Here is a 20,127-nt window from a genome sequence, read left to right on the forward strand (position 1 = left end):
TTTTCAGACATTTTGGTGTGGTGACCCAGTAGTCCATTTACACTGGGCGAGCGCACCTCTTCTCCCGCTGCATGCCCAGCACCAGCCCTGGGGTGAAGGAGTCCCCCTAAGCCACATCTCTTGGTGCTCATTTGACTTACAGCCCTGAATGTGTACATTCAGTGTTCCTATCACTTAACCATCTGTTTAACCTGAAAACAAAAAGTGAAATGAATTAAATAGAAAACATAAGTTGAGATTTATGATAATATTTAGCCAAATTATTATGCAACTTTAAGCTATCACAAAGAAGGTGTTATTAGAGATTTCCTGGAAAATGTTCTAACCTGTTGCGGGTCTTCTTTCGTTGTTTTGGTGCTAGATATCTGCTAAATATCTTCTTTCAGTCTATCTTGCCATGTTTTCCCTAGCTTTGGAGATAACTATAGGAAAAATCCCACATAAGTAAATGCACATTGAATAAAAACCGAGAAAATGAATGAATGAAAGGATTGAAGCACCAGGTGCATATTTTAAGCATTTTTTTTTTCCAAATTCTGAAGATTATGACCTCAAAATCCTGTATCAGCTGTGCTTGAGAAGTCTAAACTATATACCTTATCCCTTTCTATTTTGTTCTGCTCTTTTCCTTCTCAGGAATTTTCTATTCTTTTTCCCCCATTTGGAAGAAAATTCTACATTAGAATCCACCTATAACTGAAAAAATTTAGTAAATAGAAGTAAATTAAAAATTAATGGTGAAAATTACTTTTTAAACAGTATAGTAATCTAAGAGAATAAGAGTAAATATTCCAGTGCAATTGGAAGGTCTCTTTTAATAGGAAATTACTCAAAAGTGGGCTGTTGGAACAAATCTTCTTTTCTAACTCCAGGTTATATGTTAAGGGTTAAGTATCACCAATGAGAACCTCACTAGATAACAGTCATCTGGGGAGATGCCCTTAGTAAGGCTAAGCAGCAGCAAGCTCCAAGGAGTCAGATTAAGTATTCATTCTTTTCCTTTTAGTTTCTACACAATCCTTACCTAAAATGATGCAGTGATCAGAATCGTAAAAATGAGGAAATAGTTTTATTCTGATTATCCAGTTGGCAGGTTTTCATCCATTAAGCTCAACTGTCAGGCTGCTTATTTGGTAATAAAGTCTGTCCCAAGGAGAACAAGCATGTGCAGAAAAGGGAAATGTGAACAAGATAATGTACCTGCATAACAGCTTATGGGGAGCCCCAAGGAACAGACACAGCCCCTGCTTCCTGGGAGCCTCTTGCAGCTCCACTGTGGCTCACCCCGGTTTTTAAGAGACCTGCAGGACCTTACCAGTTTTCTAGGCAAATCTTGAAAGCAGTCCTACAAAACCCTTGAGTTAATTCAGCCCCATTTTGCAAAGGGTATGGAAAGGAAGGAGACACGAACTAGAGAAATGGAAAATGGAATTGAGTCTTAAAAACTATAATGGTCATGGGGAGTCACCTTTTTTGAACTTAGATTTTTAATAAGAATTTTTTGGTAATATAAATGGGACTTCATCTATTTGGTAGTTTGTTAGGCCCTTAACAAGTAGAAATTTTGGAAACATAATTTTAAGAGGAGTAAGAATTACATTAAGTAACATCATTTTTATGTGAGATCCAAATATAAGGTTATATGAGTCTGGTAATGAAACATTTAAAAAGAATATTTCTAAATGTCTGAATCATACATAGAGGTAAATGGCAGTGAATCTTTTCCTACCTACTTTACTACATTTCTGCTCTTTTAAAGTGCTAATGGGGACAAAATAATTTTCAGAATGACCCAGATAGGAATCTTGATTATGGATTCCTATATATTACCTGTATAGGAAATCTAAAGATTGTTTTGTAATTCTTTGTTCTGCCACCATTAAAGCTCAGTGATGCTTTGTCAACGACATGAGAGTAACTTTTGTTTACTTGCCATTGTCCATGGATATGTTCTTGCATCAAGCTAGAAAAATAGCAGGATAAATATATAAAGGCAAAGATAGTATATTTCACAAGAGGAAACCCATATTAGAATAAAAGCAATGAAATTGTTGATAAATTTTATTTAAATTCCCCAAAGAAATTTTCTGATCCAGTTACACCTTGTTTCCTTATTTAATGACACATTTGGGCAACAATAGGGGCATTTCTTTCCCTGGATACATTGTGCAGCTATGACCCACAGTTTTATTTAACTCAGGCTTTTTTTTTTTTAAATAATAAAGTTGTTTGTTTTGTACTTCATTCTCATGGGTGATGTTATTTTTTTTCTTTAGGATATTGAAAAAGCCTATGAAATTATCTGCCAAGAAGGATCTAACTTAAACTCTGATTTTGGAGAACTGATGGTAGTTCCTTTGTATCCAAAAGAGAAATCTACATTGTTCAAGCCAAATGATGAAACAGAAAAAAGATGCCAAGTTTATCAAAGAAGAGTGGTGTTGACTACCAGCTCTGGGGAGTCTTTGATCTGGAGCAACACTATCAAATTTGTGATTGATGTGGGTGTGGAAAGAAGAAAGGTAATTACTACTGGGTAGGTTAAATGGACCACTGGTTATCATCAAGAATCAGTTTCTTGGGTTCCTACCATTTTATTGGCCAGAAAGTGAGGATGAGCTCTCTGTGAACTGGGATTCTCTCTGTCCAGTCATGCATGCAAAAGAGAATTGTAGCAGCCAGTAACAAAATTCTGGATCACACGTTACTGTCTTTCTTTAGCATTTTGGTAGTCTGCAAACAAATTAATTGAATTGATTGAGATGCCAGAGGAAAAAGTTTTGAGAAAAGACACAATTACTAAAGCATAAAGGTAGTGTTCTTGTTAAGTATTTTTACTTTAGCAAACCAAATTATTTGACTCTTAAATTAATCTTTTCTTATGTACAACTATTAGATATTTTGGGGAGACAATTTATGAAGGTAATTAACATCTTCCCCCAGAGAATTTATTAGAAATTAGTTTCAAGTACACTGACTTTAATTTTAGCAAATTGGGCTTTAATAACTGACATGATAAAATGTCATCCTCAATTTTTAAAAATATTATTTTTTGTCACTACTTAAAAAAATTAGGAAAATTGAAAATAGGGTATCTCAAACAAAGACACCAGTACTTCAGAATTCATAGCATCTGAGAGCTGGAAAAGCCTCAGGTATTGATTCGGCTGCCAGTCCTCAAGTGTTGAACAGTCTTTTCTCACGGAAGCATCTCCTAAATACCCTTCTCTTACTGTGAAGAGGAGCCTAACTATGAGGCAGGTTCCCTTGGAACCAGGTTGGGGTGACTTTGATTGTCATTTAACCCCTGAAAACATCCCTAAGAAAAAAGAAAAATCACTGTTTAGGCCATATAGCGTTTTTGAATTAGCTGTTATGATTGAAGAAGCTCAGCATATGTTATAGAGGGGAGAACACTGAGGTCATAGTCAGTTTGAATAAAACTTTGAAAACACACAGCACTGTCAGGTGATGATCCTTTTCTCCAGGTGGCAGGTGAGTACCTGTTATCATCACCAGCACAATGCTTTGAGAAGTGACAACACTGGTATCTCAGCAGGCAATCAGAGACCCTGTATTTATTGAAGCAACAATGAAAGCAGACAACCTTTAAATCCATTTATCAAAACACTTGCAGCTTCCATTCCAAGGCAAGTGAAACAATAATAAATACTGTACAAAGAAAATGAGTCTGTAGCTAAGCATTTCATAAAGTAAAGTGCTACAAACAGCACAGTCACTTTGGGTCCAGGGATCCTGCTTAATCTTCATTTGTCTGCTGCTAAACTTGCTGTCTTTCCCTTTAAAGGTGTACAACCCTAGAATAAGAGCAAATTCACTTATCACACAGCCCATCAGCAAAAGCCAAGCAGAGATACGCAAGCAAATTCTCAGTCCATGTTCTTCAGGTAACACTACAGACAGAAAAACTAAATGATACAAATTCTTCAGGCAACACAAAGACATTACAGCCATTTTCCTTGGTTTCTTTTAGGAAAACTTTTCTGTCTGTACTCTGAAGAATTTGCCTCCAAAGACATGAAGCTACTTAAGCCAGCAGAAATGCAGGAAGCCAACCTAACAAGCATGGTGCTTTTTATGAAGAGGATAGACATCGCGGGCTTAGGCCACTGTGATTTCATGAATAGACCAGGTAGCTTTGTGTTCATCTGTTACCAGGGTACCTGGGCTGAGATTGATCTTCTTACCCTATGCCCATTCCCAGTCCTAAGAGCAAGTGGTATGTGGTAGCACAAGCAAGAATGGGGATTTGGTATGTTCTAAAGCAGTTTTCCCCTATTTCCCCTAGAGGTAAAAGTTCCCTGCAGGTAATTTAAAAAAAACAAAAAAGCAAAAACTAGGCACAGTCTGTTCTGACACTGTGACTCTGGAAAATTGTCTGGCATTGGACACTGGACATTAGGAGCAGGGCCAGAACTGCAGAAATAAGGAGGGATGGTGCAGTCCGGAAGTGTCAAGCTGAAATCAACTTAGGGTAAAAGTAGAATTCTTGACACAGTTTCTTGGCAGAGAGACATTTGAGGACAAACAGTCCTGCCTCATGAAGGACCTGGGGAAAATCCACGGAATTCGAGTCCCTTGTAAGTTTGGTCAAACTGTTATGTGAGGGTGGTAAGTTTTAAACTTGGGACTGAGACTTCATGATTACAATCTGAACACTCTTCTAGGGGAATTTCTCCTCTAGAGAGTACACTGAGAAGAGACCTCTATCATGTAAAAGCCTTTGGCTTTCTTTCCTCTGAGGTCTCCTTGTTGGACCCTTGCAGCTCCTGCTTTATTAAAGGCCACCAGAATGCACATGAAGAGGCACCAGCAGGCACTTTCCCCCTGTCACAGCTGCCCAAGCCACAGGCAAAGTGAACACCACCTGCTTGTGAAGGAGTCAGAGCTGCTGCTGCTTAACCCCATGCCTGGTGCCTTCAGCTCTCCCAGTTAGCTTTTCCTGTCTGGTGGGTAAACATCTCTAACTCGGGCCATAGTATCAGGGAGGTTTAAAATGTCAACAAACCAGCTGATGAGAAAAACTTGAAAGCAGTGAATACTCTGCTTATTCTTGTCCGTTTCAACACCTGTCCTGTCAGGAACAACAAATAACAAATAACATTTATTTGGGGTTTATTGACCCATATGAAGTCATTTAATAATTGAGACAACCATGTGAGATAAATGGAGAAAGTGGAATTCAAACCCTGGCACTGCAGTTGTAGTTGTCTTAAGCATTCTGCTGGCTTAAACATATCCCCCAAAGAACCTCTCCTGGTCATTGATGCCTTCTTTTCCTTCTAAAAGATGCCTGATGGTTCTTTTTTCCACCCCCCAACCACCATCAACCCCTCACCCCCACCCCAAGAGCCAGCATGGGGCCTGTCAGATGCTCCCACCAAATGCAGTCATCAGGAGGCTGCAAGCACACATCATGGATGCTTACAAATGAGGTTCATCTAGTCCCACCTGGTTCCACCTGCCCACTGCTCCTGAGGACCGGGGAGAGCTTGGGTCCCAGGGCCAGACTCACTCAGCTTTCCGAGGCCGCACCCTTCTCAGCTTCCCCAGTCAAGGCCTGGTGCACCTCTGGAGCTGCGTTTTTGTTCTCTGCTGTGCAGCAGCTTAACTTCATTGAAATTAAGTGGGTATTTGAGGCCCCACATAAAGGTTCCTGGGTTGAAGTATCGATTGCCCTTCAGTTGATATTTTATTCATGCTTTATATAAAAAGGACTTCCTTAATTTTTTCCACACTTTAGGCCAGTGGTTGAAATTTTCATTAGGTTTACCAAAGGGAGTGAATAACAAGCTGTTAAATCTGAGTACTTTGGTGTTCATGGCATGAATCAAATGTGTAAATAGAGATCAGCCAGAAGGTCGTTTAAGCAGAGGGTGGACTTAAAATGGAAACTGTATAATTCCTACTTTTTTGCAATGTCTTCACTTGATTCCTATATTTTTCAGTCATTTTGTCCAAGGGTGTGCCATTTAGGGTTTACAAGCACTGGAGAAATAAAGGTTTTTTTTGTTTTTTGTTTTTTTTTTAAGAGTTGCTCTTCCTCAAACAGTCCTTAAAATGACTGGTAGACTTTGGAGTAGGCCGTTTTTATTAAGAAGAGGGTCACCTAAGGATGCTAACCATTGAAAGAAAAAGGTGGAAGGGAAGATTGGCTGGAGACAGTTGACAATTGCAAGAGCAGTGCCAAAGAGGACAAGTCGAGGCAGACTGGGGGCCGCGGGAGTGGGGAGCCTGCCCCCCCGGGATGCGGCCCCGGCAGCGCCTGAAGTCGTCCCGTCTGGAGGTCAGAACAGTAGATCCTGCTCTTCAGCAGTGCTGAGCCCTTTCCTGGGATCTCTTGGGAGGCTTTATGTTGAACTTCTCCCAGTAAATATCGAAACATTAGTTACTTTAGGGAATCCTTTGGAATCTTAAATTTTCAAAAACAACTGTTACCTAAAGGAGCATTGGAATCTCTAAAAGGGACAGAAGCCAGATGAGCTCTTTAGCTCTTCTAAAATAGATTTCTTTCCTCTGAAGCCATTGCCTCCAATTGGAGCTATCTGTTCCTGCAGGAAAAGGGTTGCAGACTAATGTTCTACAAAAATATACAACACCCCTCTCCAATTTGCTACTTGCTGTGCTAAATCATAAATCAGTCTGGAAAGATGAGGTGCCCTGGAAGCCCCTGAGTCCCATGGAGGGGCCTTGGAACCCTGGGGGAGCCTCCTCCTGGGCAGAGGCAGCTGCCCCTGTGGCTGGGGCTTCCCTGGGGCTTAGGAGAGAAATCTTTCAGAGAACCTCATGGACTGGGAAGTTCTCCCGAATAAGAAAAGGAAGGGAGCCAGAAGCGCACAGAGGCAGTGGCTTGGAGGCGTGCAGGAAAGAGAAGCCTTAACAAAACGGAGGTAAGGAAGGTCTTCCGATTCCATGGCATTCTCTGAAGCGGCCTTGCTCTGCTCCAGGAAAGAGTTAGAGCCGCGGCCGGAAAACAGCCACTGTGTCTCAGTCCTGACCACCTGACTCGAAGGATGTTCTTGAACTTTTCTTAGTTCAGTCTCCCCATTTGAAAAACAGTTCATGAGGCCTGGCCCCTTCCTAACTAACTGAAGTATTGAATTTATTTGAGACGAATGTAGCTGTCTAAAACAGGGTAGCTCCGAGGAAAGAAATAGTCCAAAGAATGTGATGTGAAGTTGTCAAACGTATGTACAAAGCCAGCCACATTTCTTATGTAGAAATTCTTAGAAGGATTAGAATTGTGGCGAGTTAGACTGAGAGGGAACTGGGGTTAGGGACAAGGCCAAGAGATCCTTTAGCTATGGTCCCTTAACTTTTGAATCGTCAAGCCTTCCTTCTCTTTGCTTTTTTCTTCTGGTCCCTGAGAAAGAAAGGATCTGGCAGGTGAGGGTCTCTGCCACTTTCGTCCCCATTTCTCACTGGTGGCCTCGGAGCTATGGCTTGGCTTTTTTTTTTACGCTGATCAGCTGCAGTATTTGTTCCAGAGACCTTCCAATGACCATCCTCTGAAGAAACATGTTTAGTTTTTGAAAATTGCTCTTCCAGTCCCACTGCCCATTTCTTAAATCCAAGAATCACCATCTGTTGATTTCCTAGGCATCCTCTTGCTCAGGATAGTAGTTTGGTGGACTAGACATGAAGGCAGAAGAAAAGGCAGTCTCCGAAATGGAAATGAGTTTAAAAAGCAAAAAGCAAAAAGCAAACGGCAGCAGTGCAGTAGAATTCTGTGCTCTCCTCTCAGAGGCACCCATTGTGCTATTTACACCACGGAGCTTAAAGCCGATAACTGGGGGACAAAAGGGTCACGGCTACAATTTATTTTTGTCTCCTGACAATGCACACATAACTATTTTCTGCTGTGCTTTGGGAAAATGTAACTGTGGATTAATTCTGACTCATCATTTTAGAAGCGAAGGAAAAAAAAGGGATGATGCTTGCAGCTGCTGCATTTAGTTCAGCTTATAATTGGAATATGCAAATGTAGCAAACTTGTTACCCTTTTCAGGATTCATGAACTGTATGAAAGTGAATTTGGCATAACAAGGCTATTAATTGAATTCTCTCAATATGGGCGTCTTTAAAGAAATCAGTTACTTTTTTCCTTCTTGGCTGCCTGAGAATTGACCTCCATCCTGAGCAACAAGTAACTGTCTGTCTGGATCCAGAGGCTTGGGACCAACCAGCAGCTTCAGTGGAAACAGATGATCATGGATGTCTGCTCTGGGAAGGCAACAATTCCCAGGCAGAAAGCTGGAAAAAAAGCTAGCCAAAATGTACAAGACTACATCATATTTGTATCCAGTTTCAGAACTCACTTTGGCAGTGGCAGGACAACTGGCTGTGGAATGATTTATGAGTCCTTGGATTGTGCAGAGAGAAAGGAACCCACACAACAGATTTGCCAGACATTCCAGGTATGACAAGGAAAAGACCTCAGGAAAACAGGGAAAGTAATACGTGAACAAAATAAAGAAAGGCCAGTACTGGTATTGACAAGAAGAGAGATGGAAGATTCTGCAAAGGCTTGGTCTGTGATGATGATATAGATTTTCTACCAGAGGATCAATAAACAATATTTTTTAAAACCAATTAATCAGTTGGTCTTCTGGATTACTATTTAATGCTCTAAGAGCCTACTTTGTGAGTGTACATAGGCTTTGTGTAAATCACTGGAAACTCAGGGTTTTGTGTTAGAGCTTGCAAAGTTGTCTTAAAATTTTACAGTGTATTAAGAGGAGCATGGGAGAAAAGAGGCTGCCGCTGATTCTGCATTCATACGGCAGCCCTGGCAGTCGCTGCACTGCAGATTCCCCTGCCCTTCAGCGGGATTTATGCTGCTGTTCGCCACCACACAGCCAGGAGAATTGAGCAAATATTCCGACACTAAGCTGACATGAGGCCACAGTCTAGGTTTATATATTAATGAAGGTCACACTATTATCTGTTTAAAGGCCACACAAAATTTATTGCTATTTGCAAATGGGGGGGGGGAGGGGGACATTGAAGAAGAAGGGTGAATATGCTAAGAAGTCTCCAGAGCCAGTGTGTGAGGATCATGGAGCATCTTGGAAGCAACAAACTAATTTTACAGAAAGTGAAAACAAAATCTGGGAGTGATTTTAAAAGGCACAGAATGGATGCACTTTTAGCTATTGATACCCTTTAGGCTCTTTATGGGTATGGTGATCCTCTGATTTGTCATTCAAACCAGGATGTTTTTAAGAGTGGAAGAGGATACTATAAAAATTAAACTGGGACAAGAAGTGGAAACAGGGACTGTCCTGGGCAAACAGGGACATGTGGTCACCCACATTTAGGGGACTGTGTCAGAAAGCTCAGGCCCTTGAGCTGTTCTGCCAGGATTCCAGTCACTTGTAGCGGTGTTATTTGGTAAATAACTTAGCACTCTCAGTGCCTCCATTTGTTCATCTGAATATGGTGATGATAAAAGTAAAAATAATAATAGTAATAAAATAAAGTATTTCACAGAGTTGTTAAGATAAATTAGTTAATGTATGTCAGCCCTTTAGAGCAGTGGCTGGCACATAGTAAATACTTTAACTATTATTGTCATCTGAGTAACTCCTACCTGAGCCCTGACACAAAGGCAAGGTTTTTTAGACATGAACTGAAGAGCCAACAGGCCCTGAGCTGCAGAAGATGCTAGAGTGGATAAGTTTAAGAGGTTTGAAAAGCAGCTGATGGTCCACAGGTGTTAGGAGACTGCACCAAATTACCTCTGAGATGCCCTCAAGCCTAGAGAAAGCCTGGTAGGTAATGGCAAGGACACTGGACTTGGAGTCAGAAAACACGGAGGCCTGTCAGCTGTGCTGATGGAGTGTACTGGGTAAGAGAACAGGTGCTGCAGGCGGCGAGACCTGGGTTCACATCCTCCCTTTACAGGTGAAGAAACAGACCTGGTTAGCCACATGGCTTTGGCAAGTCATCTGTAAAATGATGGTCGAGTGTCTGCCCTCCTGTATCCTGGGGTTAGTAAGAGGCTCAAATGAGATCATTTATGGACAAGTGCTACATATACTATAAAGGGGTAGGCAAATGCCAGGTTGTTAAGCATGTCTTTGGGGAATTGTGAAACATAAGCTTTTCCTTCCTCTCCTTTTCAGAGCCAAACTCAATCCTACACCCAGCTACCCTTGTGGAGTCTGAGCCTTCAGAACCAGCGCCGTGTCTTAATTCTCCAGTGCTCACGTCCCAGTCGTAAAATAAATCCACAACAGAAATTTACTTTTCCCCTTCAGCTCTCTCAAACTGTGTCTCTCTATGTGTATCTGTGTATGTGAATGTACATATGTATCTAGTTTGTATGAGTTATGGGTATCTGGCACACAGTAAGGGCCGTATGAGTGTAGCTGTTCCTCTCTAAGCAGACTTTGTCCCTTACCTTTTTAAGTTCCAGTAGGACTTTGGATACACTGTTTCTGAGTTATAAAATTTATTGTGTTGTAGCGTATATATAAAAATTCCTCTGGATACAAATGCCAACAATACAGCTCAGTCCAGTGTACACAAAAAGATTATTATAATAAGGAAGTTGGGTGTCACGAAACTAAGACAAATGTGGCTGCACCTCAGGACCAACTCGAACAGCGTCAGCTCTCTGTTTCTTACGTCTGTCTCTGGGTTCCTGTTTCTCTTGGTCTCCCTCATTTTCCTTCAGTCTGCATGGCAGACTCGTAGCTCTGCTCTGCCCTAAGCTTTATGACTTACCGAGTCAGCCACTGGGGAGAGACTCCTCTGGACTGTCTTGGTCCACAGTCCAGGCCTCCCGAGGAAGGGCATCATGAGTTTAGTTAGAGAAGGCGCCCACCCCGAAGCAGTCAGCTGTGGCTTGGGAGTGGAGATGGAGAAGGGGAGTCACATTGTACAAAACCCTGCTTCTGAGTGTGGGTCGTGGCGTGGAGATACAGTTCCTAGGAAAGGGATGGGGAGAGGCCAGACTGCACTTCCAGGACCATGTGAGTATTGGTTTATTTGTCCGTCTTCCTCCTGAGGCCTCCAACTCCAGAAGGGCCAAGATTGGGACTTCCCCAATGTAAGCCTGTGCCCTGGGCCTTGTAAGTGCCTCATAGCACAAGACGCTCATAAATGGATCAAGAGCGAGCAGGCAAGGGATTTTTTGAGCAGTATCCTCAAGAAAATGAGTTAACCAGCAAAAAAGAGACATCAAACACTTTAGCTATTTGTATAAAACCTTTGATCATGTGGTAATTTTAAAGCCCATACTTTATTTTTTTAATTTTTCTGGGTTCTGGTATTGCCAGTTCCATGCCATCTGACAACAGTAATCAATCTTGTTTAAAGGTTTTTCTCTATAATGGGGTGAGGGTAGAGAGAGCTTTCAGCTAGTCACCACTACAACAAACTGAGGCTCTCCCGGGGAGGAGGATAGCTAAGGGGCACCTTTTGTAACCATAAAGTAGCAGAACTTTAACAGTGACCTTATTATTTTTGTTAATGAAATTTTAGTGGTTAATTTATATACTGGAATAGTATACAGAACTTTAACAGTGACCTTATTATTTTTGTTAATGAAATTTTAGTGGTTAATTTATATACTGGAATAGTATACAGAAATGAAAATGAACAGATTATACCTAGTATTGATGGTTATCACAAATATAATGTTGAACAAAATAATCTGGACACGAAAGAATACGTATTGTATGACTCCATTTATATAAATTTCAGCAACAGTCAAATTAATTTATGGTATTAAAATCAGGATAATAGTTACTTTGGCGGGGAGGGAAGGAATATTGGATTGGTATGAGACATGATAGGGGTTTTTGGATGCTTGTTAGTTTTTAATGAATATATAGTTATGGATATATTTGTTTTGTGATCATTTATTGAGCTGTATGAATATGATTTGTGTACTTTCCTTTATGTTTGCTATGCATCAATTCAAAAATTTAAAGAAATTGATACCTTCTTCTGGAACGTATAGTTGGGGGTGGTTACTGCAGTTTCTGTAGGTGCAATTCTCCATTCACATTGTTTCTATCTTTTTGCCTTGGCAGAGGACAAGATTGGATTTTAACTGTACCTTTATTTATTCCCTTGTACGTTTGTTCCCTCCATCTGCTAGACAATCTAGCTCTAGTGGTGGATACTGGAAGATGTGGAGTTTTGTGTCCAATGGCTTTTGAAACTCTCATAATGATTTAGGTTGATATTGGAGTTCAGGCAGCACCAGAGTAGATCTCTGAAATAAACATGGAAGGAAATAATCCCAAGAGTGTGGAAGTATCAGGAGCTAGCAACCTGTTTTAAGTTCTTTTGACACCTTTTCTGTTGTATTTAACTCATGACTTCTCTCAAGCATTGTTAAATTAAAAACATGATTATTAAAATTGTAAAGAACATATGTTAGAAAATATCATTGGCACATTACAGTGAAGAGATCCTAAGTTTTAGAGTTAGACTCAGATTCAAATCCTGGCTTTACTACTTGGTAGGTATAAGACTTGGGGCAATTTTCTTCCTTGTGTCTCAATCTCTAAAATGGGGACAAGATTCCTACTCGGTGAAAATTCAATGACATTAATAACAAGTGCCCTTATTTTTGCGGAACCCTGACCAGCTGTGGGCCCAGCTGGCCCATGGAGGCCTGTGGGCTTCCTGAGGAATGCATGAGCAGAACAGCCGTGGGAGATAAACTCAGCTGCCCTCTCCCCTTCGCAGTCCTCTCTGTGGCCAGGCGGGTGAGAGCAGTGCGGCTTGTTGGGAGGGCAGAAACGTCTGGGCTATGCCCATGGCCCTCTCCAGTCTGCTCATGTTTCCAGCCGTGGCCTGGCAAGGGCAGAGCTGGGGTTGGAGAGGCCTTGAGAGCACGGCTAAGCCCAGAGGAGGTGGGAGGGCAGCGAGAACACCAGCGTTACCCGGATGCCCCGCCCAGAGCAAGGCTGGTACAAAGGTACGCAAGGACCAGGCCCCTGCCAGCAAGGGCTTTTACCTTCCAGTGGGTGTGGAGTTAACAGTGTGCCATTGGAGGCCGGTCTATCTCTAAAACCCTTTCCAACCCTAATGTCTCAGATGGAGCCTGCATCCTGTGTCCTCACTGGTAAGAAAGGGGTTAAGAAATGTGGGGGACAGAGAGGGAGACTGTTCCCTCTTGAAAATAAATACTTACCCACTCCAGGCCAGAAAGGCATGGTGCTCCTTTAAGGATGTTCTCAGCATGAATTGTAAACCAAAACCTCTTTTATCTGTGGGAAAGTACCTGTAAATACGCTTGAATCATATCAGCTACGTTGAGAGGAAATTCAGTGTTTTTGAGTTGTCTTGGCAAGCAAGGCAGGAAGTAAGACAGAGACTAGGAAAAAGGAGACCTGGATAGAGGAAAACTCTTGAGAAGTTGAGTAGACTTCCCTGTGGGGGACAGGGCAAGGGTCAACCCAACAATTCCTAGCATCTTACAGCTAAAATTTTGGCGTACATTTTAAGAACATAAGAAAAATGCCGAATGAGGTTTTAGGTTCTAGAAATGACAGAACAGAGCCTTGGGCTCCTCATCTGACCTGTGCACTTGCTCAAAACCAGCACTTGCTCAGCCCTGTCCTCCTACCAACAAACTTAAGCCTTTGATACAAATGAATGACCTCTTGGTTTGTAACTAGCTTTTCTGCAGATGCCATAGAAGGAAAACACAGATACAATATTGGAGCTTGGCATTTAGGTCTCCATGGGAAAAGGGCACACAGAACAGTAAAGAAACACTGTGATAACAGGCCTTCAAATTCCTTTGAATGATGACAGTGGATAAGACCCTGATGTGAGCTACTCTGTAGGAATTATGGCTGCTTTTGGAAAGAAACCTTAATGAAAATGAAGTTTTGTTCATATAAAAACTGCCTTCAGAATAAAACATTCTGATTTTTCACTTCTGTAAAAAAGAGGCCTCCCCACAAAACACTTGGATTCCATTTTCTGACATTATTTGCCATGGGTTACACTTAAACAGCAATGCTATAAAGAACCCTCATGTAAACCCTACTGCTTTTTAGCTAAGACAGTTTTATGGGCCACACTGGGAAGATGTCTTAAAATGTAGAATGTAGTATTGGCAAATCCTCTTCAGTTATTTACTCGCGTTCCCTCACCTGTATAATCTGCATTCTATTAACTTGTTCTTTCTAATATAACAAAACCTCTTTTTCTTTTGTTAGGGCCAGGAAGCAGAATCATGAAGTCATTTCTGTTATTAACCCTGTGTGAAGCAACTCAACCCCAGGGCATAAAAATGAGAAGTAGGTGTCCTTTGGGGACAGAGCCAGGCTCTCAAGTCAGAGACCTAGAGACCGTTGCCAAAGATCCTTATAATGCAGCAACTTTGCTGCTGATTTATTAGAAATTGGTTTCTAAAAAGCTTTCAGTAATTAAGTTTGTATTTTCAGGCCCTTGCTCTGTTTAATATAAGACACTTATTTTCTGTTGTTGTTTCTTGAGCCTTCTCTAGCAGATCAGCTGTTATTTTTCATTTCATGGCTTACTGATGGAACTCTTGAACTTTTTTTCGGTAAATAGCCCATCCGTTTCCTTCCCAGGGATTTTGACTTCTCAAGGTCTTGTCTTTGCCAGTATAGTTAGCCTAAGGGGCCACAAGAATGAACAAGTAGTACGGCAGGGCAGAGGGATTAAAAACAGATCACGTTATTGATGGAACATCCCAGGGAAGCCACAATCTTCTGCTCAGATTTAGATCTTAATGAGATAAATCAGAAACAGTAGGGAAACGAAACCCATTTTCTCTGGGGTGCAGATGAAACATGTGTGCATAGAATCTTCAAGCGTATGTCTGGGTTCTCTGCAGCTTTGCCTTGGCTCGTTTCTTACCACCCACCCAGTCCCTGCACTTGCTTTTTTCAGTAGCTTATCTTGCTTGCAATTGATGTGCCAAGGGCTGAAATCAGATCTCTTACTTGCCTCTGCTCTTATCCATCCGAAGGACTGGAGATTTCTAGAAACTGCATTTTATCAATCAGTTATTTCTCACATAGTGGTTTTCTCCTATTTTCATGTTGTCTTGAATGAGGGAATTTTATAAGGCTAAGTTGGTGCTTGGGTTTTTGAGTTACACCCTTTGCTTGGAATTTTGACAAATAACTTAATGGTCAAAGTTTGGAAAACAAGTCAATTTTAACTATTCATTGCTCTGAACTCTCGGGTGCAGGCAGGCTAAATTGCTCTTAGGTCCCGTAGTCTTCATCTCCTTACAATGCACACATTGGAACTGAGACAAATGAAAGCAATTCAATAGCTCCCCTAAATCCTTCAGTTTCTGGGTAGAACAATTCAGCAGCTTTAAAATATTATTTGCTTCTGGGTGTGTCCAATATTGCTATACCAGCTGCCAGACAGGTTGAAAAAACACATGTATTTATCTTCATATAACTTTATTCTGTAAGGGCAAGAATACCTTGCTTTGAATAAATGGCTTTTTGGGGGGTGGAGATTAAGCATATAGACACACCACACTATTGTCAGTATTATATAAACTTAAAAGAAATAAAGGGATGGAAAAAATCAGCTTGCTTTCCTTACTTACACTAGCAGATAGCCCTTTAATGTCCTCATCTACCAATTCTTGTCATCTGTGTGAGTTCTGGGTCAGTTTCAACTAATTAACTTTTCACTTTACTTTGAGATGCATTTTCCTGCATTTCATGCCTTATAATTTTTTATTGGATCTTAGACATTGTAAATTTTACCTTGTTGGATGCTGGATAGTTTTGTGTTCCCATAAACATTCTTGAGCTTTGTCCTGGGATGCAGTTACCTGGGAATGGTGTGCTCCTTTCTGGTCCTGCTTTTAAGATCGGTTAGGTAGGGTTGAAGCATGCTCTAGGGGTAGTTATTCCCCCTCTGCACATGGCACCCAGAGAGGGCCCTGGGAATCCTGAGCTTCCGTCTGGCTGGTGGGAACAGGCACTCTTCTCGGTCCTCTGTGAGCACCAGGCACTGCTCCTTCCAAAACCCTTAGGTGGTTCTTTCCCTGGCCTCAGATGGTTTCCTCACACATGTGCTCATTGGTTCTCTGCCAAATGGCTGAGGAGATTCTGGCAGATCTGGAGTTCTCTCTGTACCTCCCTCCTCTCCAGTGCTCTGACCTGGCCACCTTAGTCTCCCTGGACCCTCAGCATCATCTTCATAAATCAGGAGTCTGACAGGCTCCTCCCTGTGCCGCAGCCTGAAAATTCTTTTCAAGGCAATGAGCTGGGCAACCATAGGATTCACCTAATTCAATCTCCCTCCCAGGAATCACTGTCCTTCATTGCCTGGTGTTCGGTGTTTTGCAGTTTGTCGTGTTGTGTAATGTGTAATGTATGTTGTCCATTGTTTGGTTGTTTCAGGTGGGAGGGTAGATCCTGTATCTGTTACTCCATCCCAGCTGGAGCTGTACAAGGCTTTTTGATTTTTTCTTTTCTTTTCTAGCACCAGAAAGTTTGATGCAGGCATTGGAAGACTTAGATTATCTGGCAGCACTGGATAACGATGGAAATCTTTCTGAATTTGGAATCATCATGTCAGAATTTCCTCTTGATCCACAACTCTCAAAGTCTATCTTGGCATCCTGTGAATTTGACTGTGTAGATGAAATGCTAACAATTGCTGCTATGGTAACAGGTATTCCTTAAAGGCTGTTCTTCTTCACTGTGAGTCTAAACCCCATTCAGGTTTAAATGAGATGCATTTGAAATTATCATATTTTAAGTACACAGCAGGGACAGTGGTCAATTCATTTAACCTTTTGAAATGACAGTGAAGTATTTTAATAAATTAAGAAGGAAAAAAGTTTGAAGAATTCTCTTAATGTGAAAACATGTAAATAAAAATCCAGTGAATTTTTTAATCAGAAATGTGAAAGCATACCAGGTTTGCTTTTGCTGAAGTAACGAGATTTGGGCTCAAGGACCCTGTATGTATTAAAGTGCGCTGATCCGAGTGGTTTCACCCTGCCATTCGTCTCGGCCTTTTCACACGGAGCGACCCGGAAAGCTGCCCTGTGTAGAGCATATGCTCTCCCTCAGGTGTGTTGTCTGTATTTAGTAACCAGTGCAGATAAAGAAAAATTAGTCACAGAAAAGTATTCTTCCCCAAATAATTCTGAGTGTGTGGTTTTTATTTCCCACCAGCTCGATTCATCCTGGTTTTCCTGGCAGAGCAGACCAAGCACCGTGTGTTAGGAACCCTAAATTCTAATCCTGATCCTGCACTTGGGCATCTGAGCATCTCAGAGTGCCCCCACTGTAGCACTGCAGGATAGCACCCATATTCAGCAGACCTTAGGAAAGCAAACAAACAGAAACAAAAAAAGAGAATTATAATGACTTGCTCTAAATTTCTTTGATTTTTAAGTAAACACAAATAACATACTTACTCAGAGAACCAAGACAGGAGCGATTCTCCCCCCCCCCCCCATTGTGGCTAGAGATGAGATGTCTTCAGGATTGCTGAACCTGTGACCCTTTGCATTTTAAAGCTCCTAATTGCTTTTCGCATCTGCTGCCTGGAGCTGAGGAGGCTGCCTTGACTTGCTGGAAGACATTTTTACATCCTGAAGGAGATCACTTCACCCTCGTCAACATTTATAAGGCTTACCAAGACACAACTCTGAATTCCACCAATGAGTGTAAGTGAAGGCTCATGATTCACAGAAATTGCCTACTGGTCCCACCATGCTTTACCAAAAGAAAGCTAAGTTGTCAGGCACCTTTCTTCTTCTCCATCCCAGCTGACCCCTAGAGTGGAATAGCACCCAAGGCCCTAAATGCACACCTAGGTTTCTGGTGAGCAGCAGAAACTCAGTGCTCTTGGCCCGTTAGTGCTCTGGCAAGCTGCGAAGGTGTGCCTTTATTACTGGAACCCCAACACTCAGCTCAGTCAGTCTGCAGAGCGAGCTTGCTTGGAGCACAGTGATACAGTGATACAGTGATACAGGGATGCAAACCTGCACAGCACAGAAAAGGAGCCAACATGTCCAAATGCCCCCTGTGTCAAAGCTGTGCTATTTGCTTTACATTTCATAGTACATTCACAGTCTAGCTACAGGGAGAATGTAAAGTAGAAAAAAACAAGCTCCAGACAATAGTAAAGAGTAGGCTGGTGTGTTAAGGTGAGGCTTGAGAGGATTTGACTGGAGCCAGCTAAAGGAGTTGGAAAGAGTTGTTTGGCAGAGAGAGGAGAGCGCGTCCTGAACAGCAGACTGGCATGCATAAAAGCAGAGGCAGGAAGGCCTGGGTGTGTCACATGACGGTGGTCATGTGAATTCTCACAGGAGGGCACCCGGTGGTGAGGGAGCTGTGAAACACCTCTGCTGGAGTTAAAGACCAACAGAGAACCTCGAAGGACAAAGAGGGCACAGCAACATGGCAGGAGGCTGGGGCTTCTACAGGGCCAGTCCATGAGGAATCCCTCACCTTTATTTTCCATGAAGCATCTTTTACCACCTTAGCTCTAATAGAGTGAAAATATCTGAAGTGAAGTGAAAATACAACAGCAAATTGAAAGACAGTAAGATTGTATAAAAAGCAGGGAATTATTTCAAAGCTGAGAACAAAAGTTGTCAGTGGAACCAGAAAGGACGGGGAATTTGGTGGCACCTTCTGAGAGCAAGCAGGATGGGAGGCATGGTTGACCGAGGACATGCTCCTGCTACTCCGAGTAGGCCTGAGTGGACTGGACAGTGTAAAGGAGGTTTTCTCCCCACTGCACCCAGGCCATGTGGTTTCCAGGTCAGGGAAAAACTCAGGGTCCACCTTAATTATAGGCAGCAGGAAAGAATACCTTCAAACTGCACCAGGTGAATGAATTGTAATATAAAATTTGCACCTGGGATAGTAGATAAAGCTTAACTATAACACAGTTACTGCCCAAGCCACCTTGTAGTAATCCTTTTCTTATAACTAAATAACATATATCCAATATTTTCATGGATAAGAGGAATTTATACTGCAGTTTTTTCCCTCCTCGTTTGATTAAGTGTTGTGGCCATGTATATCCTTGCTGTATACAGGAGACAAAATGTTGATCTTAAGACAATCTGCTGTACCCCTTATGAAGCAGATTAAGGTGGCACACTTCATCAGCACTCGGAATGTGCTATTTCCAGTCAGAGGGGGTCATGGAACCTCAAGAGCCAGGGTGTGCTGGCTGCCTGGTGCCACCTCCCTTCCTTGCAGCGCCTGGAGCAGCCACCAGGGTCCCCTGTCCTTGCTGCTTCCTCCCACACTGTGTGACCTCCTTTGCAGCAGGAGAGGACATAGGACTTAAAGAGAGTGTCTTCCTGCGTGGCTGCTCAGCTGATGACAGATCATTTCTCAACAGTCCTTTGTCCTTTGCCTCCTAGACTGTATTGAAAAGTGGTGTCATGATCACTTCTTCAACTGCTCTGCACTTAGGATGGCCGATGTCATCCGAGCCGAACTCTTAGAGATTATCAAGCGGATCGAGCTTCCCTATGCAGAACCCTCTTTTGGCTCAGAGGAAAATACACTGAACATAAAGAAAGCTCTTCTGTCTGGTTACTTCATGCAGGTGAGAACAGATAATGTAATGACCAGTAGCATGGTCATTACAAAACACCACATGTTGAGGACATCCTGCTAGGGACCTTTCACTTAGAATGATGACTGATGGTTATTTGCTTTTAAGATAAAACTAAAAACCTACATGTTATTAAAGATTTGGTATTTAAACATACCACCCCTTGAAGGCCTAAGCCAGAATATATTAACTTTGTCCAAAAGAACAGAAGAAATTTTTCATTACAGAAGGGAAAGTTATTTTACTATTTTCTGCTGAACCTCAGGTATCATCCCCCATGTCACCTGTTTGCAGATTAGTTCCCATTTAACTGGTGATACTAATGCCCAACAAGTAAAAGTAGCATCTCCTTCTGTCCCTTTCCCAAAGAGAGGGCTGACGCATGTGGCTCCTCTACTCGCAAGCACATGGCGGACACAGGCAGGCTTTTCACATCATAGCATGAGAAATACTGTGACATTGCCACCTAACAGACTAAAGCTTTCCAACAGAGAAAAGGGACATTTTTTTGCATGGATTTCCTTATCTGTAAGGAAA

General features: G+C 42.0%; 1 protein-coding gene across 3 annotated transcripts in view; it reads left to right on the plus strand.

Moving 5' to 3' along the window:
* Positions 1-20,127, plus strand: part of DHX32 (DEAH-box helicase 32 (putative)) — a 70,126-nt gene that overhangs the window by 47,965 nt on the left and 2,034 nt on the right. For 2 of the 3 annotated variants that reach the window (XM_037805051.1, XM_037805053.1), the window contains exons 5-11: positions 2,277-2,522; positions 3,809-3,908; positions 3,995-4,153; positions 14,214-14,294; positions 16,480-16,671; positions 17,528-17,677; positions 19,394-19,581. In XM_037805051.1, coding sequence (XP_037660979.1) covers positions 2,277-2,522; positions 3,809-3,908; positions 3,995-4,153; positions 14,214-14,294; positions 16,480-16,671; positions 17,528-17,677; positions 19,394-19,581 — 1,116 coding nt within the window. The remainder of the gene's footprint in view (positions 1-2,276; positions 2,523-3,808; positions 3,909-3,994; positions 4,154-14,213; positions 14,295-16,479; positions 16,672-17,527; positions 17,678-19,393; positions 19,582-20,127) is intronic. The other variant, XM_037805052.1, reaches the window with a different exon arrangement.

The sequence above is a fragment of the Choloepus didactylus genome, chromosome 15, assembly GCF_015220235.1.
Source record: "Choloepus didactylus isolate mChoDid1 chromosome 15, mChoDid1.pri, whole genome shotgun sequence".
Classification (NCBI taxonomy): Eukaryota; Metazoa; Chordata; class Mammalia; order Pilosa; family Megalonychidae; genus Choloepus; species Choloepus didactylus.